The sequence below is a fragment of the Monodelphis domestica genome, chromosome 3 (assembly GCF_027887165.1).
Source record: "Monodelphis domestica isolate mMonDom1 chromosome 3, mMonDom1.pri, whole genome shotgun sequence".
NCBI lineage: Eukaryota > Metazoa > Chordata > Mammalia > Didelphimorphia > Didelphidae > Monodelphis > Monodelphis domestica.
Window position 1 is genome coordinate 287,518,571 of NC_077229.1, and position 24,600 is coordinate 287,543,170.

At 35.3% G+C, this 24,600-nt stretch overlaps 1 protein-coding gene across 12 annotated transcripts in view; it reads left to right on the forward strand.

Moving 5' to 3' along the window:
• Positions 1 to 24,600, forward strand: part of RNF138 (ring finger protein 138) — a 47,389-nt gene that overhangs the window by 13,768 nt on the left and 9,021 nt on the right. For 5 of the 12 annotated variants that reach the window (XM_016431548.2, XM_056823851.1, XM_056823853.1 and 2 more), the window contains 4 exons: positions 10,192 to 10,357; positions 11,459 to 11,574; positions 21,162 to 21,218; positions 23,286 to 23,397. In XM_016431548.2, the coding sequence (XP_016287034.1) occupies positions 10,192 to 10,357; positions 11,459 to 11,574; positions 21,162 to 21,218; positions 23,286 to 23,397 (451 nt within the window). Of the gene's footprint in view, positions 1 to 10,191; positions 10,358 to 11,458; positions 11,575 to 13,777; positions 13,822 to 21,161; positions 21,219 to 23,285; positions 23,398 to 24,600 lie in introns of all 12 variants that reach the window. The other 7 variants (XM_016431549.2, XM_056823857.1, XM_056823855.1 and 4 more) reach the window with 4 other exon arrangements.

Consider the following 24,600-nt stretch of genomic DNA (forward strand, 5'->3'; position numbering starts at 1 on the left):
AATCTTTTCTCCCTCTTTTAAGTTTTTAGGTACTATATTCATTTGTCTATATGTTTTATTCCTGTAATACACCATAAACTTTTTGGAAGCTGGTGGAAGAATTATTTTGTGTCTGTATCCTTTTATGCTGTAAATGCTTTATAATATCTGTTGAATTGAATAGATACAGACTAGTTCTTTTGAAAGTCTTGAAGATGAGACTAATTTGGTGCAAAACATTTCCCTTGAGGGAAATAAACTGTATGTATTCTTTTACAGACACTTTTTAATAACTTCCTGGTGAGGTTGAGTAGAGACGAGGTGTTCTTTGTGGGGTTATGGGGTTATGTCACCTGGTCAAAATGAATTACTTTTTAGGTAATGAAAGATATTTCATGTACTATTGCTAGCTGCTGTTAACGATTGTAGGAGAGAGACTTCTTTGGACTTAAAATGGCCATCTGTCCCAATTGTGAAAAGGAGAAAAAATGGATTTTTCCAACTATAGTCTAGTGAGCTTGATATTAATTCCTGGAAAAATTCTTAATTTCAATTCTCCCATCTGTATGAGTATTACTCCGACCTATTAGGAAAGCACAACCTTTTTACTACTTGGGAAATGGTCTTTAGACTTGTGTCTGAATACTTGATCACCCTGTAGCTAATAATATGATGAGCCATTTCTTTCACAATTTAGCTGTGTTCATTCTTAGCCAACAGACAAAATGTTGCCAGGCTAATACTTGAAACATTTTTAACTGGAAAGGACCTGGCTGAACTTACAATCTTGGAGGTATGCAAGCAATTTCTAAACTAGGAAGAGGGACTTGAACAGAACTTTTAGTGGAGGGAAAAATTTTTAGAAATGGACTGTAACATAGTTCATAGATACGAAAAAGACTGCTCATTGTATATGACCAGCAATGTGTTCTTTAAAAGTAGGCCATGAAGGGGCAGCTAGATAGGCAGACGTAGAGACAGGAGGTTCTGGGTTCAAACATGGTCTCAGACATTTTTAGTTGTGTGACAAGTAACAATCCAAGGTAATAAAAGTTTTTTAAAAGGTCTTGACAAACTAATTTTTTTTTAATAGGATTGCTAAAATTCTGGGGTTAGGGAAATGTAGTCATAATCATACTTAAATATTAGCAAGGCAGCAAAGGCAGTCAGCAGCTTTGTGGAGAAGATGAAGTAAATTTTGAGTGTTTCAGAAGTGGTTGAAAAACTTCAAAAATAATGTTAATATTGATAGCAAGTTTGAGAGGGGTTTCCAGTGGTATAGTTTAGGGTTTTTGCCTGTTTTTATTCTGTTTTTTATTAGTATTTAAAATTTTTATTTCCTTGGATGAAGATACAGATCACACATTTGAACACATTTTTGGATGGTATAAAACTTTGATGGCAATTGGGTTCAAAAAGATTTTGATAGACTGTGAAGTGGGTCAAACCTAAACATAAGAAATGTACTTTAGTATTTGCTTTATACAACCTAGGAAATAGGATTGAGAAGATATAATTAGATAGCCAACCATATGAAAAAAGTCTGATTGCAGTAAACTGCAAACTCAGTTATAAGTCAGTAGTCTGTAGGAACCAAAAAGATTATTTTTAGCAAAAACATGCATGTGAAGTATTGGAAGGATGTTGTAGAAGACTTTTCTGTTTTATTCTAGAGGACAGAAGTAGGAACCCTAGGAAAGAAGGATAAGAAATGAATTACCTAATAGTTAAAGCTGTTTAAAAAAATGGAATGGGCTATATGAAGTAATGAATTTCACTTGTCATAGAGGTATGCGGAGTGGAGATTTTGTATGTAATTGTGCATAATGAATGGTTGTGGAATAAATGAATGATTTATGAAGAGATTCGTGAATAAATTTTAGCTTTAAGAGCTAATCTTGCTAAGCACACCTGAGTCAGGTGAGTTGGATGTGCTGTGGATCTCTAATCTAATTTCCCTTCCATCTCTTAACTTTCTAAGAATTTCTCTACCATGGGGGATGCTGGTTTTGTTATGCTTAGCTTACCTGAGAGGGAAACAAAGGAACTTTTGGTTGTTTAGATGTAGCTGTTGCTATGATACAGATTGTAGCTGTTTTCTCTAGTTCCTGTGCCTTTCTGTACTGGTACCATAGAGCCAATACTGCAAATGTTGTGCAGCAGATAATACCATTTAATCAATGTTGATGTTAAATGTTTCTGATTTTAGCATACCCTTAATCTTTTAGCTTTAAGTATCATTAGCCTTTAGGGTGAACATGTATTGGCTATTTATTGTTGCTCGGAATTCCATAATCAATATTTGACAAGGGGCAAATATTTTCAGAGGATATAAATGCGAAGACATAGTGAGAGAAACGGAGTCTCTGACAGCTGCTTAATCTTATTTTGCAGAGTTTGTTTGGGTTTCTGAATTGATATTTCCTTTGTGCTAATGGAATTAAAAAGCCCATTTCATCTATCAAGAAGCATTTATTCAGTGGCTGCTATGTGCTAAGTGCAAAGAAAGGTAAAAACGTAGTCCCTGATCTCAAGTTCTGCAAACTACAATATACATATAAGATAAATTGCACATAATCAAAAGAGAGGAAAGACTAGATTAAGGGGGATTCTATCTGGTGGTATTTTATCTGAGGCTTGAAGCCTGGGAAGTTAGATGAAGAGGAAGAGAGTTCTAGACCTGGGGACAGCAAGAGAAAATTGAAGAAATTAGGAGATGGATTTTCTAGTGTATGAAACAGGTAGGAGACCAATATCTCTGGTAATGGAGGGCTTTAAAAGGCAACCAAACCTCCATTATTTTTGGCAGCACAGTTTCTCTTTGAGGTCAATCAATAAACAAGCATTTAAAGTGCCTATTATCTTCTGGTTCCTGGAGATAAAGATGAAAATATTTTAGACCATGGTAGTGAGCTTTAATTCTTTTGGAAGAACTATATGTATATATCTTGGTATACATGCAATAAATACAGGGTTTTTTAGGAAAAAGGAGAGTTTGATTTCTCTCTTAGAATTTGGTAGAGAGATTAGAGGTCCATCTCATCTATGCCTGACACATGAATCAACTTTGCAAAGATCATTTTATTTCGTGTGCAGCCATCACATGTCATTATGTACAAAGTAAGCAATTTATAGGTAGTGTTGGTACAGTGGAAGAAGGTATGGGAAGGCCTCATGAGAGGGAAGGAATTCAGGCATAGGGGACTGCTTGTGGAATGCAATGTGTAGTAGGAATATCAAGAAAGCTAATTTGTAGAGTGAGTGGTAATACATAACTAGCCTGGAGAAAATGGATTGAAGCCAGATTGTGAAAGGTTTGATGCCTAAGGGATAGGATTGTGGTCCATGCTTGTATATTGCTCTATAGGAGTATAGATAGGTTGTTATATTCCAGGAACTCAAGGAAAAAGATAATTTTGACTGCTGTTCTTTAAGGGTTTTTAAAAGTGGCATGCCTTTGACAACATAAGGAATAATTCGTATATCTTCTTTATTTGAAAAGATAATTTATAAAAACATTAAAAGAGATCAGAGAAAGTAAGGAAAGTGAGTTGATTGTTTACTTATGTGAAGGTAACAGTTGGCCATGATCTGAAATTTTTTTTTAAATTTTATTTAATTAGATGATTTAGAATATTTTTCCATGATTATAAGACTCATATTCTTTCCCTCCCCACCCCCCTTCCCATATCTGATGCATAATTCCACAGGGTTTAACATGTGTCATTGATCCAGGAATCAGGAAATCCAGGAAATTTTTTTTTTAAACCCAAAACTGCTCTCTTCTAATTCTACAAATGTTGGCTCCAAGGCAGAAGAGTGGTAAGGGCTAGGCCGTTGGAGGTAAGTGCCTTTCCCAGGGTCACACAGCTAAGAATTGTTTCAGATCAGATTTGAACACAGGTCCTCCCAACTCCAGGTCTGATACTCAATCTATTGAGTCACCTAGCTGCTCCATAATTGTTTTCTTAGTGGTCACATTCTATGCCTGACCCAGTCTTTCATGTTCTACAATTACATTGGATGTCTTCCTTATATTTGTCTAATAATAATCATCATTTTGACTTCCAGACAAGTAACTTTGACACTTTGGTTACTGCCAGTGACCCCATTATCCTAACACTGTTTTTACCAGGGTTTTACTGCTTGAGAACCTGCAGTGAATTCCCTCAGTTCCACAGCATTCAAGTCTTTTCCTGATTGGCCAATCATCATGCCATTTATTTTTGAATGCTGTGTATTGATTCCAAGGCAGAAGAGTGGTAAGGTCTAGGCAGTGGGGGTCAAGTGATTTGCCTAGGGTCACACAGCTAGGAAATGTCTGAGGTCAGATCCTGCCTCTACCGAGCCAACCAGCTTCCTCCCATTTGTTTATCTTTTTTAAAAAATCTTCCAAATGTGGATATTTCTTTCTGCCATGCCTCTTCCCACCTCTTTTCTTTTCAATTGAGAAAGAAAGGAAAGTTCTCTAAATTTGTATATTTGGGCAAAACAAATGCCTACACTTTCCAGGTCCCCCAAATTAAATTATCCCAATCTTTAGTTTAGTCACCTTTATTGGAGGGTAGATAGTTTGTTTTATCATGAGTTCTCTAGAATTTTTGGTCATTGTATTGATCAGAATTCCTAATACCTTCAAAGTTAATTGTTTTTATGAAAATATTATTGTTTAAATTGTTCTCTGGTTTTGCTTATCTATCAGTTCACATAAGTTCTTCCAGTGCTCCCTGCCCTCATCATAATTAGTATTCTACAAACATTCATATACCACAAACTGTTAAGTCATTCCCCAGTTGTTGGTTTTCAGTTCTTTGCCATCTCAAACAGCTTCTATAAATATTACTATATATAAATTCTTTTTCTTTTTTTCCTGTGGTTCAAAGGGGGAGTATACACAACAGTTTAAAAGCTTTTGGGGCATGGTTCCAAATTGCTGGACTAGCCCTATAGCCTCACCAGTAGTAGTACTTTTAAGTTTTCTCACAGCTTCTCCAGGATTTGTCAGTTTTCCTTTTTTTTTTGGTCATCTTTGTTAATCCAATTAGTATGATGTGGAGCCTCAAGAGTTGTTTCAGATTTTCATTTCTAATTGCTAGTCAGCATGTATTTATGAATTATCTATTGTGTGCTAGGTGCTAGACATGTAGATACAAGAATTACAGGTATTTCTGCACTTGAGGAGTTTACATTCTACCAAAGGGATAATCATGCAAAAAAGATATATATACACACACACTATGTATAAAATTCTATGTTTTGTATTTGGGCATGTTGAATTTGAGAGACTTGTAGGACACTTGGGCACCAGGGAAGTTTAAGCTAGCAGTTGCAATGAATGAAATATTTATTTGCTTAATATAGTACAGTACTATGCTAAGCACTGGCAATACAAATAGAAAAGTAAGACAATCCCTACTCTCAAGGAGCTCTCGCATTCTAATAGGGAAGACAATCCATGGAAAGTTTCAGCTGCAGGTCACATCCAAAGGTCCTTGGTCCTTGGAGTATAGCTGCAAACACATGGTAATGTCTTTTTCTGAATGTCATTTTCATTGATAAAATTTGTATCTATTGATGTTGAACCCATTTGAAAGTACAAAGACTTTGGTGGAAGGAACTTTCTTTTTTGAAGCCTACAAAAGATGTTCTGGAACATTTATAGGGACTACTTACCAGCCCAGAGTCTCTCTTGGGTTTGTTTTCCAGCATGATGACTGTAGGCACTGGGATGGAAGCACTGCTATTCTCAAGGATTTGGACTTCAGGGTTTTGGGGGTATCTCCATCATGGTTGGGTGGTGGTGGGGGTGATGGAGGTGGTTTTCCTTGCTGAGCATATACTGTCTCCTGACTTAGAATATCCTGTTGCTTAAGTTAGACTGGCCTGTCTGCCCTATGGTTGTTGGTGGAATGGCTAGACCCCCTTCATAGATAGACTGTGAGGGCTGTGGAACCCTGGAGCTTGAAGAGAGATGAGAGCTAGAAGATACTTGCCCAGAGATGTTAGTTGAATCCATGGGAACTGATGGAATCCCAAAAGTTGATGGTGATCTCTTTCTCTTTCTAGCCAACTTCAGCTTTATACTATTAGGTTTTCTGTTTCAATCATGCAAATTCTTTGCTCTTCACTATATACAGTTAATCCAGTTACTTAAAATACTCTGTACTCCAACTAGTCCAGGCTAATTATTAACTTAAAAACTATGTTTAACTTTTCATAGAGAAATATGGACTGGAAGTTAGAAGATATGTATTTCAGTCCTGTCTCTAAATAACTAGCTTCTGGTCCAATGACAATTATCTTCTTTTTTTTTCTCAGCTATCAAGTGAAGTGATTAGCTGTGGGCTGGAAGGGAACCTCTGTTTTGAATTATTTACTGAGACAGTGCACATGAAATAGGAAGGTCTTAAGTATGTATTTTATATACCTGCATAGGCTTAACCTTTTTTTCTTTTGAGGTAATTTTAAATGTTTTTTTTACTTCTAGTCATTATATACTTTTTTCTATTCTTTCTTTAAAACATTGATTTAAAAAATTTTTATCTATACATTAAACCACTTTTTTTATACATTTCCTGTCTTTATGGAAAACTTGTGTTACTTCTGTGATTTCAGTGCCATTATTATGTTTCCATTCAGAAATTCAAATTACTATTGATGAATCATTAACTAGTATTTAATTTAAAAAGTAGAAGCTTTATAAAGCTTTTATTCACTTGAAAATTTTATTCCTTTTTATAAATACCTGTGAAATGTTTACATATATTTGTACATTTACTCTCAAAGAGATCTAATTTTAGATATCCAGTCTATGTTTGGGTACCCTGTATTTGAACTATTATGATATTTTGACATAGTTTACAGCGAATACTGAAAATAATATTGAAAAAGGATGATAAAGAATCAGAACTTATCAGGACCTTATTGATTTCGGACATTCTCAAAGAGTGTTTGTTTAACCAGGATCTGGGAAAATACTATTTACATTTGTTTGAATTTTTCTTAAGATTCTGAATACTTAATATAACTTCTGGAATTCATAATGTTCTTTTTATTTGACAAGAAAAAGTGAACTTGATTCATGGGCTAAGTTTCCATGGATTTAATTATTATAACTCCTATCTTCAGTTTCACTCTCCCAAGCTCCAGAGGTCATATGCCTTTTGTATAGTTCAAACTTCTTGTCTCATAGGCATTTCAAACTCAAAACTGATCTCTTTTTTTCCCCTCTTTATCTGTGAAATGCAGTATCATCCTTCTAATCACCTAGGTTCACAAGCTGGGCCTTATTCTTGACTCCTTTCTTCATCCCATACATTTAATCGATTGCTAAATCTTGTTTTACCTTCTAGATGTTTATTGATGCTATCTTTTTGCTTTTCACATAGTCACCAGGCTAGTTCAGGGTTCTCATCACTTTTAAGCCTGAATAGTTAAAATAGCCTCATAATTGGCCTCCCTGCTTTAAGTCTTAATTCTTTCCAATCCATCCTCCACGAGTCCCAAAGTGATTTTTTCTAAAAAAGTATGTTAACCATGTTACTCCTTTACTCAATAAACTCCAGTGGCTTTTTATTACCCTGTTAGGATCACATATAAGCTTCTCAGTTTAGTTTTTAGAGCCCTTTACAAGTTGATTTGAACCTACCTTTCTAATTTTATTGTTGATATTCTCCCTAGACATTGTAATTCAGTCAAAATTGGTTTTCTTACTATTCTTTACTCACACCTAGTAAAATGTCTTGTATACATAGTAGATGCTTAACAAATATTTATTTATTTAATTGATATTTTGAAGATTATCTCAACACAACTCTGGGTTCCAATATGACAAAGACTTTTGCACGGGAAATAAAAGTCACTGCTCTCCCTTCAATGTGTAGACTTTGGTACTTTTCCAAGTATAGGATAAAACCATAAATATATTGGAGGTGAAGCTATGTGGCATTTTAAAAGAGAAATTAAGTGGTGCAGGAGAAAGGATATAATGTGATCTTTTTTATTTTTTTAAGGGAAGAAAGATAAAATATAAATTTGTTCCAATATATTATTTATTTTATCCTTTTTCTTTTCCTATCCCCCCATTTTCAAAATATGATGATTTTTTTTTTTTAAGTAAATCTACTCCCTGGACTTTTGTAATTGAATGAGTTGTTTTTAATAGGCCCCTTTGAGTTAAAACCACTTGGTACACATTAGCTATTTGTGGTTTGCCAGGTATGGTGCTAGGTGCTGAGGGGAACAAAGGCAAAAAATTCAATTAAGTTTACATTTTCCTGGGAGATACAACATATATCTATATAAATGAGTAGAGAATAAATGTATACAGAATAAAAACAAAATAGTTAAATAAAAAGGGTTGTTAGGGAGGGAAAACACTAGCAGGAAAGGGTTTGTGAAGATAGAGGCTTGAGCACCTTCTTGCAGGAAGTTAGGGTTTTTTTAGTTGCAGATAAGAAAAAATGTATTCCAGGCATGAAGGATTACCCAAAAGTACTGAAGAATGAAAATGGGAAATAGAGTGTCACTTGTTAGACTAATTTGAATCAGCCATGTGAAGTGCAAGAAGGGAGAGAGTAATTTATAGTGAGGCTAGAAAGATATGTTGGGGCCAGTTTGTGAAAGTCTTGGAAAAACTAAACACAGAAGTTTATAATTTATGGCTAGGGTGGTAGTAGGTAGTCACTGGAGTTTGAGTGAGTGCTACACAGTCAGAATTTCCTTTAAGGAAAATCACTTTGACAGCAGTGTAGGATAAATTAGAGTGGGGAGTAGTGAGACTGTGAGTAGAGGGAAGCTGTATAACATGAAAGATGTATGGAAGTTGAGATGGAAGGGGTTTGATAGGCTAAATCTAGTGAGGAGAGAAGAGTTGAGTAAAGAAAGTTTGTTGAGTTTAAGAACCTGAGAGACCAGAAAGGTCTTGCTGCACCCAAAACAATAGGGAAGTTTGGTAGGAGGAAGGAGCTTAGGGAAAAGTAAATTAATGAGTTCTCTTTTTGAAATGATGCATTTTGGTATCTCTGGGACATCCATTTTGAAAGGTGCACTAAGCTAGCGACACTCTATACCTAGAGTTCAGGACAGAGACTTAAGCCTGAATGTATAGATCTGTGAATCTCCTTATATTTTAGAGAAAAGTGAGGGAAATGACCAAAGGCCACAGAAAAGTGGTTTTTACATATATCCTGTAAATCTTGAAATGTTACTGTAAATTACAATGAAATCTTAATTAACCAGAGTGCTCCAGAATGGAGCATTTTTGTATAGTGATTTGCTGCAGCAATATGTGCTATTTCTTCTGATGAAAAGATCTTGCAGTACCTAAGTAGGGGGTTGGGGTTACTATTGAAATAAATTTCAGGGTATGGTAGTATAGGTGTAGAAAATCAGGATGAATATGTTATTGTGACCTTAAGGCACATGTAAAAATTAATTTTTAAAAACACAAAACAGCCTAGAGTCCATGGCATTAGTTCATTTTGTTGAAATTGCCTGCTTGTTGTTTGCTTTCTCTGAAATGGAGAGAGAGACGGACAGTGGTGGTGTAATAACATGTTGGATTTGGAGACAATAAAACTTGGGTCAGAATCCTGCCCCAGAATTAGATGTATGACCATGGACCAATCAATTAACCTCTCTAAGCCTCAGTTATTGTTATATAATGCCTTTAGCACATATCCCTCACAGTACTGACATGATCTTCAAATGAGGTAATGTGTAAATAAAGTGCTTTATAATGCTTAAAGTGACATAATAAATTACTGTAATTAATTGGGTTATTCATGATTCAGTAATGATTTGGCATGAGTTAAATTTATTTATTTATATTTTTTAATTAAAAACAACAACAACCTTACCTTCTGTCTTGGAATCAATATACTGTGTATTGGTTCCAAGGCAGAAGAGTAGTAAAGGCTAGGCAATGGGGGTTAAGTGACTTGCCCAGGGTCACATAGCTGGGAAGTGTCTGAGGCCAGATTTGAACCTAGGACCTCCCCAGCTTCCCCCCATGAGTTAAATTTAAATTGAATGAGTATTTAACATTTTTACCAAACTAGATTAAACTTATACAAGTTTTAGTGAATTAGAATATAAAAAATAAATAGCCTAAAATTATGTGGCATGAAAAATCAAGTATTCCTTTAACATATAGAATGACAAGCATTTTATCCATTCGCTAGATGATTTATTACTTAACTTTTGGTTTAGTTTTTGTAGAAAATGTTTCCTGACTGCTATGAGAGAAAGTGGAATACACTGTCCCCTCTGTCGAGGAAATGTAACTAGAAGAGAGCGAGCATGTCCAGAACGGGCCTTAGACATTGAAAATGTCATGAGGAAGTTTTCTGGTAGCTGCAGATGCTGTGCAAAACAGGTAGAGTAAAATATCTAGTATTTGATATTTGAAAGTAAATTTTCCATACTAAATGATAGAATTGCAATAACTTGACACTTTATTGATCATATTTTATGTATTCATTTGATTGTTTTTTATTATATTACTTGTGTTATAAACTTTATAGATCATAATGTCAGGGGCTTAAGAGCTGGAAAGCTCTCAAAGACCATCTTTTTTTAGCCCTTCTCTCATTTTATGGATGAGCAGACTAAAAACTAGAAGTTGTGACTTGCACAGGATCTTGACAAATTATACATGGAGTTTAGGAACAATATTGTATGACAAGAAATTTTAGTTGCTCACTTATAACTATCACAAAATACTTAATAATATTGACAACTGACTTTATCGCTTACTTGTTTATCAGAGAAAACTTTAAAGGTTTTCATGTAGAAAAGGGAGTGAAATGATAGAGAAATATAATAATGTGTCTATGCGCTTGTTATAGACATTGTTTTATTCTAGTTGATGAATTTCCAAAATCCATTTCATACATTAACCCAAATCAGATACACCACCACACCTTCTTGTGAGAAGGGTTCAAAAATAGAATGAAACTAGATACACTTCAATGATAACTGGCTCCACATCTCATTGCTGAAATGAAAAAAAATGTTAGTATTGTTAATCTGACAATTTCATTTTTTGATTTCTACACTGATTGTACTTAAAAGGCTAGGGGAAAAAAACTTTAAATAGTGTAAGATAGTAATGTAGGTAATATGCAACTAATAATTCTTAAAGGTACTGCTTGTAGTTAAGATTCAGTAATGGCTATAAAGGTCAACACTTGTAATTATTAGTTAGAATAGTTGATAATTATAATGCCCCAGGGTATGGATTCTTTATTATTTTTATACTTTATTGGCAAATATAATATTTTCCTCATGTTTAGGTTCAGCAGTTAGAAGAGAACCATTTTTAACTATTAAATTTCAATGGGGAAGACTTATTTTGGTTGGAGTGTTTACATTATCTTCACCATTGGATTTTTCAGTCATTCCCAGAAAGCTGTTTTTTTAATCTTGTGAAAGATTTCTGTTTCAAATGCATAATTGTTTTGAGTTTCATTTACAGATCAAATTTTATCGCATGAGACATCATTACAAATCTTGTAAGAAGTATCAGGATGAGTATGGTGTATCCTCCATCATTCCAAACTTTCAGATCTCTCAAGATTCAGTAGGGAATAGGTAAATAATTTTTATTCATATGTACTTAACACATAACTTGCTTATTATTCAAATGAAAGTAAAAGTAAAGTGAAATTCAATATTTTTAAAGCAGTGGTATGGAAATTGTTTTTAAACTACTATGAATTGGTTAGAGATCAGAGAGGTTAAAAGTGATATTCCTAAGCTCATTTAGATGGTAGAAGTGGCAGTCAAGATGAGAATTTAGGTCCAGTGAATCCCTGAGTTCATTATTACAAGTGCTATACTGTTTTTACTGTACCACTCAAACTCAAAGTTTGATTGACTTCCAGACTCAAACTCTTTAATTTATATTTGATATAACTAATGGTGGATTTCTCTTATTGTTAATGCATCAATGGATTCAGTAGGACCCAGACACAAAGGTTTAAGTCTCAGTTTTCGTGGGGAAATACTGGTCCAGAAGGAGAAGAGTTGGTTGGAGGCAGCACACAGATGATAGGATAGCCAAAGTGCATGACTGGATGGATGGTGAAACTGAAAACATGGTGTGATGTTTAACAAGAAGTTGTTAAGTGGACTACTCAGTCACTAGTAAACCATGTTGGCCCTGGGGGCTTTGGTAGTGGACCTCCAAAGATGAGTGGATTAATTTTCTTAGGAATGGGGAGATACATGGAATCTTAAGTAGAGAAGCCTTGATCTGAAGTCTGACGTGGAGATATGGTGCTGGATGAACCAGATGTGAGGAATAGGTCAGAGGTGGCAGGTAAATAGTGAGACAGGCTGGGTATGTTTGGGATGTGTGAAGTTCATTACACACTTTTGAGCATCCTATGGTACTTATATAAAATTGACCATTTGGTTAGACATTGTTACAGTTAAAATTAAATCATGAAACTGCTAGTAGCTTTAGTGACTTTATTAACAGCAAAGTAATGATAGTAAAGAGAGGGAAATGTAGGAAAGAGGAAAAGAGTTGATTAGCTCACTATCCTATTTGCTATTTGATGGATTGAAGCTCACCACTGACAGGGTTCCAAGCTCCAGTCAGAAGAGAGCCAGAGCAGTCCCTTGGTCTCACCTTATAAGCAGTTTTCTCCACACATTAGCTCTTCCAGGGCACATCTCAGGAACCAATCATAGTTCCTTAATTTGCCTGACACTGTCCAGAAAAGGGGGGGGGGGCAGTGCCTGTGGGATCAGTTTCCTGTCTAGTTAGATTCAACTTCCTTTCTCTGAGGGTTTGTCTATATCTGCACATCTCAATGGTAAACAACTTCCAGGTCACTGATATCAAACAAAGTGACATAGCATGAAGGAGTCATAAGTAATAAAATATACTTTAAAGACTATAACAATAAAAACAGTAATGCATAAAGGCAATATGACAAAATAATACTTATGAATGAAAATAAGTAATAACATTCTGAATGAGTTGCTAAATAAATTATAGAAATGAAAGAACTTAAATCATGATAGCAATGAGAACATCAAAACTTAGAGTATGCAGTTAATAGCAGTCTACAGAGGAAGATCTATCCCTGAAAACTAAATGAACTTGCCATAAAAAAAGACTTAGAGAATAAATTAGCACCTTAAAAAGTTTTTTTTTTTTTAAACCCTTACCTTCCATCTTGGAGTCAATTGGCTCCAAGGCAGAAGAGTGGTAAGGGCTTGGCAATGGGGGTCAAGTGACTTGCCCAGGGTCACACAGCTGGGTAAGTGTCTGAGGCCAAATTTGAACCTAGGACCTCCTGTCTCTAGGCCTGGCTCTCAATCCACTGAGCTACCCAGCTGCCCCCCCCCCCCTTAAAAAGTTTTAAAAAGGCATTTGTATATTAATTAAAAAAAACTAAGATACCTACAGAGTTGACTAAAAACAGCTGATTCTTTGAAAAGATTAGCAAAATGGATGTTATCATCTAATCTGATAAACAAGAGATAGAGAAAAATTATCATATAAAATAAAAATTTGTGGCAGAGGAGAAATAAAAAAGGCAGAAACTTAACATTTATATCAACAAAACTGAGCTTAAGAGGAAATTGATGAATATTTACAAAATTGTAAACATCAAATCACAGAATGGATCAAATAAATGGATTGAAGAAAAATCCTTAGGCCATTTGAATTTTTTGGTAAATTTTATCAAACACTTATGAATTGATTTATACTTAAGACACAAAAATTATTCCCAGGAAGGTAGATAGTACACTGTACTAAATTGCTTTTATATTATAGATATGGTCTTGATACCAAACCTGGAAGAGATAAAGTAGAAAAAGGTAATTATAAAACAATATGTATAATCCATATTGATACAGAAATTTAAATGCAAATCTTTTCAAGATTATGGTAAAACATTCAGAAAATAATTTCCTATGGTCAAGATGGCAAGATTTTTAAGGGTAGCTCAGCTTTAGGGAAAATTATCATAATCATATAAATAACCACAAGATTATTTTAATATGGGAAAAGTCTGACAAAACATCACTTGTTTATATTGAAAACACTTTTAAAAATGTAGATATAGAAGAGTTCTTTTAATAGGATGAAAAGCAAACATTCAAAATGAAGACTTAGCTTTTTTTGCAATGAAGAAATAATTAGAGGCATACCAAATATAAACTGGAGCAAAGTAAGGATTCTCCTGTCTCTGGTGTTATTTTCTGCATAGTTGAGAAATAATAGTTTTCATATGATTGTTAGTATATGGTTTGAGCCTTATTGACTTTGTTTATCTTTTCTACATTCTTATAGTCATTAAGTATTTGATGGCCCTTTCTTTATGTTTCCGCATTCCATACTACCTCAGGAGAAAACTATCCCATATTTCTCAGAATTTTTAATATAGGTCTTTCCTTAAGGTACAAGTTATAATATTTTCCTATTTCGTAGCTTAGTCATTCCTAATCTTTGGGTAAATAGTTGATTGTAACTTTTTGAAGCAAAGTAATACTGCTCTGAATATTTTTGAGCTTATAGTCTTTGATTTCATTTAAATTCTTTGGGATAGACACTCCGCAGTGAGATAGTAGGATCAAAAGGCATGAACAACTTAATTTGTATGCATAATTTTAGACTTAAAAAACAAACCACCCCTTCACCCCCCCCTTAAAAGTAAATTTTATTTTTGTGCTTTCCCCCCCTTAATAGTAATAATTTTAGTGCACCCCCATCCCCTTTCCTTTGGGACAAACAAAAATAAGCAAAACATGTAATAGACCTAGTTTCATGGTTTCTTCATTGTTTTTTCAGTTCCTGAGAATTCTTTTTTTGGTATTCTTTGTGCATATACTTTTCTATGTTATGCTAATTTAGTTTTGTACTAGTTCACGCAAATCTCATGTTTCTGTGAATTTACTCTTACCATTTCTTAATTCATAATAATCCATTATTTTTATGTTTGGGGACTTTATTTTTAGTTCATTGTTTCCACAAAGGTTAAGGTGTAACATTGGATAAAGTTCTAGACTTGGAATCAGGAAGACCCTTCTTCTCAGTTCAAATCTGACCTCAGACATTTAATATCTGTGACCCAAGGCAAGTTGCTTGTTTGTCTCAGTCTTGTCATCTGTAAAATGAACTGGAGAAGGACTTTGCCAAGAACATTTCAAATGGGATCATGAAGTGTCACCACTGGAAAAAAGTGACAACCACCACCACAAAGAATGCTGCTATTTTTTTATTTCCATGGGGATAAGTACCCAGTAGTGTTTGGGATCAGTAAATAGGTCAATAGATATGGATTATTTATTCACTCTTTTGCATAGTCACAAATAGGATTTTAGAATAGTTGAGTTCTTTTATAACCAATAATAGTGCTTCTAGTTGACTCTCCAATATTAGCTGTTAAATTTTTTTGTAATCTCTACAAATTTGCATTTTGTGATGAATGAAACCACTAAGTTCTTCTATTTTCCATTTTCTTGTAATGATTTTGAGCATGATTTTTCCTTTATGTAATTCACAATTCTTGGTGAAACTTCATATCTTTGAAAGCTTATCTTTTGGTAGGTCTATTTTTGAATGTATTTTCTAATTTTGGAAAATCTACTTTAAAATACAGCAAAACTCTCAAGTACAGTTGTCCCTTGCTATATTGTGGTTCATTTGTCATGGCTTCACTGTCTCATGGGTTTAAAAAAAATCTTAATTCTGTATCATGGAATTTTCGCTATATTGTGGAATTTTAATTTTTTGGTAAGAAACCACAAGTTTATTGAATGAAAAATCCAACAGCAACTCCCCCACCCACAGCCTAACCAAGAGAGCAAGAGTAACAGGACCCAGAGGCATAGGAGGGCTAAGAAAGGCAAATGCTTTTGTGTCCAAACATCTGGAATGGGGATGAACACAGGGGCAGGAAAGGGGTATTAATGGACAGAACACTGATTGGAGGACTGAGGCCTCTAGCCCTAGTACCTGGAGTTCCTTCCCGCCCCCCCACCCCCACCCCCGTCTTTGGGGTGGGAGAGAAGGAAGCTAGGAATCAGACATGTGTTCACCATGAGGAGGAATGAAACCTGTGAGCACGGACAGTCTGGGGCAAGAACAAAGTGTGGAGGGATCCTAACAGGGGCTTACCTGATCCGGGAGGCTGCCCACAAAGGAAGAATAGGGGGAAGTAACAGGTGCTGGGGTGGGAACCTGGAGATGGCAGGATTCAGCCGGAATGTGGGTGGGCAAGAATGTTGGGAGCAGAGAAGCTGTACAGGGCAGGGCCTGGCACACAGGGGAGTCACATCGAACGAAGAGGAGAGAGCAAGCCAAAGTAGGGCGGCAGGTGCAGAAGCCAATGAGTTCTTGAAGACACGCACAACATCAAGGACACTTCGGAGGACACCGGGGATGCTGGGCAGGGCCCTTAAAAATAAGGTCCAGAGACAGAGGGGCCCATCCCTATAATGCCCTGCTAGCCAGGAGACAGAAGCTCGGCCGCCCTGACTGCCCCTTTCGTGCTGGGTGATGGGCCAGCTCTGTCCCTTTGACCTCAGGCCATCTCTTCTGGTCCCCCTCAGGAAACCAGAGCTGACTTAAGACAGAAATGACCTTTGGTCTGTTTGCTCTCTTTGCGTTTTTTCACCTATTACAGGGGTGACTGGAATGTGAAATAGGTGAGGGATCATTATATATTAGTGGAAAATCATACCATGAAATAAGTTTGAAACAGATTTGGAATTTTGTGTGTCCTGAGAAGGGTCTAGGCTGAGAGCTGTAATATTTGCAAAGAAAGAAGTTACTAAAAAAATCATTTTGAAATCAGAATTTCAGAATATTTTAATATTACCTCACTTTTATATTGTGCTGTAAGGTTTGTGAAACAATCCCTATGAGGGTAGAGTTGTTTTTATTTTTAAACCCTTACTTTCCTTCTTGGAATCAATACTGTGTATTGGTTTCAAGGTATAAGAGTGGTATGGGCTAGGCAATGCAGATTAAGTGACTCACCCAGGGTCACACAGCTGGGAAGTGTCTGAGGACACAGGACCTAGGACCTCTTGTCTCTAGGCCTGGCTCTCAATCCACTGAGCTACCCAGCTGCCCCCAGGGTAGAGTTTTTATTTTTACTGAAAATGATTAAGTATTCTTAGGTAGGTTAAGTAACTTGTCCATACCACATAGTTAGTATTTGAACCCAGATGTTCTGGTTCTATATCTACCTTATATCAGAAAACTTATAAATATACTTAATAGAAAACAAGAAACTTCATGTAACCTCAAGACTCTAGAAGCATTTAATATGTTCATTCAGAATTTTTCTTAAGCCAATAATAATTGTAATTACAACTTATTTATATAGTGATTTTAGGTTTTTAAAGCACTTCTCTTAAAACAATCCTGTCAGCTACATAGGCAGTCCATATAAGTGGAAGGAGCACTGGCTTTACAAATAAAGCACACCTGAATTGCCCCCTGAGTTCTGCCACTAACAATGTGTAACCTTGGGCAAGTCAATTAACTTTTATTTTTAAACTATAAATCAAAACAAAACCCTCTACTGCTGAAACTACTGGCAACCAACTATCCTAAAACAACTGAATTTCAGAAGGGGGCAAAATTCATATTAAAAATTTTACATTACTGCTTGCCTTGTAGACATTGATCTTGTCCACTTTAAATGATCTTATTCAAAAACTTTAAGACTGAAGTTAAGAAGTACTTTGAAAAACACTAAATTTTATAACTTGGGATCTTCTGGTTTAGAATCTCATTTCTTCAGAAAGCTCAACTCTAGTTTCCATTCATACCAAAAAAGGAGAATTTGAATTATAGGTAGCCAAGAAAACTAACCTTTCTATACTCCTTTTTTATATTATTTCTCTTCATGCATTTGGTTTGAAAGAAAATCGGGGAGGGGAGAGAAGTACAATTTTAACTCAATTCAAACTATAAAATTTTATAAGAGAAATAATAAGAGTTTTAAAAAACTTGAGTAATTATAGTCTGGATTGGGATCATAAGAGAAGTATGAGACTTGGTTCCTGCCCTCTTAAGAGCTTATACTTTTAAACAATAAATAAATAATTTAAATAAGAAATAGGTAGTTAAGTTACTCGAGTAACTTAGTACAGTGTCTTGTATTTAATGTTTGTTGATCAGTTAGCTGGACCAGCATTACATATAGTCAAGAAAGAGAAAGATTCTCTTCCTGTTCCCACATCTATCTGCTAGATGCATAGATTTCCTGTGTTCCTGGTGTTTATAATCTAGTAGGAGAATATTACTCTTGCAAATAATTGTAATATAAAATGGAATTTAGGTGCTTTATAATTTTAAAAATGCTTTCCTCGCAGCAACCCAGTGTATTAGATGGTAGAAGTCTTTATTTAACCACGTTTTACAGATGAGGAAATTAAGGCTAAAAAGTTGAGTGATTTGCCTTGCCTGTGGTGGAATGCATGTCTTCTGACTTTGATTCAAGTGCCCTTATATGTCACGAAAAAATAAGTCTCAATTTTAAGCTTCCCCATAATTGGGCTCATTTCCCTTTTGTAATTTCTGCCATATTCTCTACTGTGTTCAAGTCAGTCTGTTCCCTAGTTGTTCTTCAAGTTTTCCATGTCTCTTTTTGTATTTTCCTTTCCCATATCCTTCCATTCTTCGTGTTCTTTCTCTCATCCCCACCAAAATATTAACCTTTTTGCTTTCCTACCTATTTCGATTTTGACAGTTCTTCAAGACCTTTCTTAAGATTTGTTTCCAGGTTTTTTTCTAATAAATAAATACATTATGTATTAATCTTATAGAAGTTTAAAAGGAGGCTGAATGTGGTTTGAGTAAGGGAATCCATTCCATAGAAGTTCATGTGACTATCTTATACAGATCAGTGTTGGTCAGTATAATTTTGGACAATGATGAATAGGAGATGGAACTTGAGATAGATCTTGAAGGATAGGAAATGAACATGGATTGTTTGAAGGACAGCACGAGACGGATGTTGGGTAGCTATTGGAGATAAGAATAGAAAAGGGAGGCCTTATCCTGGAGAGTAGGGATTTTAAATAGCAAATAGCAAAAGTTTATATTTATTTATACATATTATAGTGGAAAAAACACATTAAATGAAGGCAGAAGTTTTGTGTGCAAGCTTTAACTCTAGAATTTTACTAGCCATATGACTGGAAAAGTCACGTAATCTCTCAGTTTTATTTTCCTCCTCAGTAAAATGTGGATACTAATATTCTACCTAATTCATAAGGTTATTAAAAAGACATCATTTGGAAAATGGTATTGTCAATATAAAAGCTGCTATTGTGGGTTTTTGATTGGAGGGAATAATCTGATGAATGTTATTTTTAGGAAGGTGATTCTGACAGTAGTGTTTAAGAGATTTGTAAGGAATCCTAGTAAAACAGTTATTTTAGTCTAGGCATGAAGACTTTGGACCAAGCTATGAAAATGAAAATGGAGAGGAGTGATGATTTAGAATCAGATTTTGAATGAGATAAGAAGAAAAAATATATGATATCATAGATACTTTAAATCTTAACTACAGGTTACTTAATGTTGTTCCCCAATATTTTTTTAAATCCTTACCTTCTGTCTTAGAATTGATGCTGAGTTTTGGTGTAAATGACCTGCCCCAGGTCACAGACCTAAGAAGTCTCTCTGATCAAAGTTTGTATTCTCCTCAACTATCAGAGTTAAATGTCATAACTTTTTGTTCTGAGAACATCCTGTTTATATTCCATTTATTTATTTTTAAAAATTAGTCAATTTAGAACATTATTCCTTGGTTACAAGAATCATATTATTTCCCTCCCTCCCCTCCACCCACTCTTCCCATAGCCGATGTGCAATTTCATTGGGTTTTGCAATTTCATTGGGTTTTCATGTGTTTCATGTGTCCTTGATCAGAACCTATTTCCATGTTGTTGATGTTTGCATTAGGATGTTCATTTAGTGTCTGCATCCCCAGCCATCTTCCCTTTGACCCATGTATTCAAGCAGTTGTTTTTCTTCTGTGTTTCTACTCCCACAGTTTTTCCTCTGAATATGGATAGTGTTTTTTCTCATAGATCCCTCCAAGTTGTTCAGGATCACTGCATTGCCACTAATGGAGAAGTCTGTTACATTCGATTGTACCACAGTGTATCAATCGGTCTCTGTATGCAATGTTTTCCTGGTTCTGCTCCTCTGACTCTGCATCAATTTCTGGAGGTTGTTCCAATCTCCATGGAATTCCTCCACTTTATTATTCCTTTGAGCACAATAGTATTCCATCACCAACAGATACCACAATTTGTTCAGCCATTCCCCAATTGAAGGGCATCCCCTCATTTTCCAATTTTTTGCCACCACAAAGAGTGCAGCTAAGGCACCTTATTTTTAAAAACATCAAACTAATTATCTAATTTCATAGTGAAATGGTGCTCTCAAGGCATTGCTATTAGACTTTTTGTTTTTGTAACTATAACTAGAAACAAGCCATTCTTCCAACTCTATGGTTTTTTTAAAGCTATTAGCTAAATACCTTTGCTGTCTTTTGTTGGTTCATATTAATGTATACTTTTAAAGTATTATAAAACTGCTTTAAAAATAATAACGCATGGGGGACAGCTGGGTGTCTCAGTGAATTGAGAGCCTGATTTAAAAAATCTGACCTCACACAGAGTCTAGCTGTGTGACCCTGGGCAAGTCACTTAGCCCACATTGCCTAGCCCTTACTGCCTTGGAACCAATACATGGTATTGATTCTAGGAAGGAAGGTAAGGGTTAAAAAAAATAATAATACAAAGCTATTTCTTTATAAATATTCTGAAGTCCACCCATGTTTCCATTTTCATTAAGATGCTTCCTTGCCACATGAGGGCTTCCTGTACTTTAGTCTTTGGAATATTATTTTATTTATTTAGTTTTAGACCCTTACCTTCCATCTTAGAGTCAATACTGGGTATTGGTTCTAAGGCAGAAGAGTGGTCAAAGGCTAGCTAGGCAATGGGGGTTAAGTGACTTGCTCAGGGTCACACAGCTGGGAAGTGTCTGAGGCCAGATTTGAACCAGGACCTCCCATCTCTGGGTCTGACTCTCAATCCCCTGAGCCACCCAATCTTTGGAATTTTAATTTAACCATGTAGGATAATTAATTTTAAACCAGATTTTCTCTTTTATTTTTTTTAAGTAATAGGAGCGAGACATCTACATCTGACAACACAGAGACCTATCAAGGAGATGCAAGGTAATCTTGTGAAAAATTGTGGGATTAAATGGTACTGTTACAAGGGAATCACTTTAAAAGACTGATATATATTAATTTAAGGTCGCCAAGGAATCAGCTATGTAATTCCTAAATGAAAAACTCAAGTCAGCCGTCAGCCTTTTTTGGAGTTTAATTACAATAGGAGTAAGAAAGGAATTAGAGATAGAGAGAGAGAGAGAAAGGGGAGAGAAGGGAATAGGGCTTAAATACCCCTTCTGTTTAGGCTGGGCCAAAAGGCCCAAGCCCTTAGATAGCTGGGGCAAAGAAAAGAGATCAGTCCCTATTACTCACGTGTCCAAAATGGAGAAAAAGTCTCAGAGGCCCCCACCTTCAGCTTCCTTCAGAGCAAGCTTCCTCCGAGCCCAGGAACCACACCGACCAAAAACTCCACCACCTCCCCAGTCTCCAGACCCTCCTATCTTTAAGGACACCATCCAAGTTGCCTCCCCTCAGTCCTCACATCTACCAATCACTCTTCATCAATTTCCCTGTCAATGGAGGCTTAACCCAGGACCGCCCAGAGGTTTCTGGCTTTTGCACATGTCTGTTGAAGGTCATATTTTTCAAATGATTAAATCTTTACTCCTTTGTTACAGCCCTTTCTAAATCCTGTTAACTTGAGTATGGTAGAGATTGGAATAATTAAATTTTGATCTAGGCTGCAGCCCTTACTCAATCCTATTAGGACTGAATAGGGTGGAGATTTATTCCAAGTATCTCCATTGTATCAATTCTAAAATCAATCAAGACTCAAAGAAATTCCTGTTCTATGCTCAAGCATAGGTCAAAGTCCTTTCCATTGTTCAGCAAAGGGTTTCTGTCCTAAAGTAATCTTAAGAAGGGAAGAGAAGGAACCTCCCATGCCAATGGAGTTCCCATTCCAATAGACTATCAGTAAGAAATTTTCCAAGTATGAAATATCCCAATGGTGAAATTTACAACATTTATAAGTCTAAGGAAATTTGAGGTTTACAGTCCCTGCCATTTTTCTAAATAAATTTGTATTATTTTTGATTGGATAAAAAATTCTAAGCCATAGTTTACCTGAAATATTCATAGTAGTCATTTCATATTGAAAATGTAGTTTTGGAGCGTTTCTCCTCCTCCCCCCAAAACCCTTTACCTTCTGTTTTAGACGCAATACTGGTTCCTAAGCAGAAGAGTGGTAGGCAGTGGGGATTAAGTGACTTTCCCATAGTCACCCAGCTAGGAATTATCAGAAGCCATATTTGAATTTAGGATTTTCTGTCTCTAGGCTGGTTCTCTATCCACTGAGCCACCTAGATGCCCTTGCTTTTAAGGTTTTTGATCCCTGTGTACATTAGTGGCATGCAGAGGAATACTTACTTTGAACCATATGTTAATAATTATATTGTATTAATTGTCAGTAAGAGGGAGATGAATAGTATAAGACTTCAGGAGAATTGACTTTTGATAGGCACTTAAAAAAATGTTACAAAAGCTTTATTTTATCATCTTTTCCAGGGTACATTTTGACAATGTAGTTGATGATGGGTATAAATGTATTAAAATGAAAAAATAGTTTTCCCCCCTTCCCATGGAAAATTGATCCATATTCATTTAGAACTCAGAAGCTTATTAAAGAGTTCTTAGTATTGAATTTTTTCTCTGGGAAGTTGATATTCTTGGTAACTTTTTTTTGTATAGTTTTGAACACAGAAGGAGGGAAAACTTTAATCAGCATACTAAATTTAAACTTATGGGAAGTCATGTAACTGATAAAATGTGATTAACTTAAAAACAGTATTACATATAAAGTGGAAGAATCTAATTATTTCTTGATATTTTGAAAGAAAATACTGGTATGTTTTCTTTTAAATTAAATTGCTATCATTTCTAGATATAACCCTCTCAACTTCCTTTACTCTGAACTATTTTTTGATTTCTTGGAATTAAAAAAAAGGTAAGTTAATTTTCAGAAATGCAATTAACATCAATTTAGTTTGGTAGTAAATGTAATATTCCACAATATCTAACTTCCATAAAAAATGGAGGGAAACACATTTTCTCATTATTGTCTTGCAGTTCTACTGGGCATCCCACATTTAAGTGTCCCTTGTGTCAAGAAGCAAACTTTACAAGACAACGTTTACTGGATCATTGTAATAATAGTCACCTCTTTCAGATAGTCCCTGTGGTAAGTGTTTGAGATAGTTTTTAAATTCTTTGGTAAAGTTTACAAAAAGAATAATAAAGTGTCATTTACTTCATTTGTGTACATCCTTGTGGATTATATCTTTTATACACACATTTCTTTCTGCTTTAATATTTAAGTACAGTGTTATGAAGCTGTTTTCCAAAACTTTTTCTTAAACTGTGCTTGTAATCCTAAAATAATGTTACCAAGTGGTTAAAATTAAAATTTTTGGTTACTTAAAGCAATATTCCTGCTTTAAAAGTTTTCAAGATGTGTCAGGCTTCATTCATTCCTATTATAAAATAGAGACTATTTGGGGGATATGGTAGAATAGAAAGGCAGAAACAACAACAGCTGGATCTATCCTTTAACACCTTAGTTGAGGCCACCATTACATATTGGGTAGGCTTGATGCACTGGTCATCTAACCAGGTCTCTCTACATCTAACATTTCTATGCTGCAATACATTCACCACCATCTTCCTCTCACCCCCTCAACTGCCACATCCATCTTCCTAATTCTCAGATACTGCTGTTTCCCCATTGCCTTCAGAATAAAAATCCCTTAACCTGACTCATAGCTTTTGTTTTTCTTTTTTTCTTTTACATGAGGCATGGCTCTTTTTTGGGTCTTTAGGACTTAGCTCAGTGCTGGGTACATGGTAGATGATTAATAAATATTTATTTATTGATATTTCCAGAATGGTTGGACCACTTCATAGCTCCAGAATTGCATTCGTATCTGTTGTAGAATTTGTCATTTTCACTTTTTGTCATTATTTCCAGTAATGACCAAAAAGTAGAAACTGAGTTTTTATTAATAACTGGGAGAATTTTTTAATATGGCTATTGGGAACTTGGATTCCGTCATCTGAGATCTGTGTTCATATCCTTTGATAATTTATCTGTTGGAGAAAGACTCTTTATCTTTATTTATATTTTGGGTAGTAATACATGCCTATATATCTATAAAATTAATTAATTAAGAATATTTTTCTGTGATTACATGATTCATGTTCTTTCTCTTCCCTCTTTCCTCTCCCCTCCTGGAGCTGGCGAGCAATTCCACTTTGTTCATTGTTCAAAACCTATTTCCATATTATTAATATTTACAATAGAATGATCACTTAAAGCCCAAATCCCCAATCATATACCCATTGAACCATGTGATCAATCATATATTTTTCTTCTGCAATTTTGCTC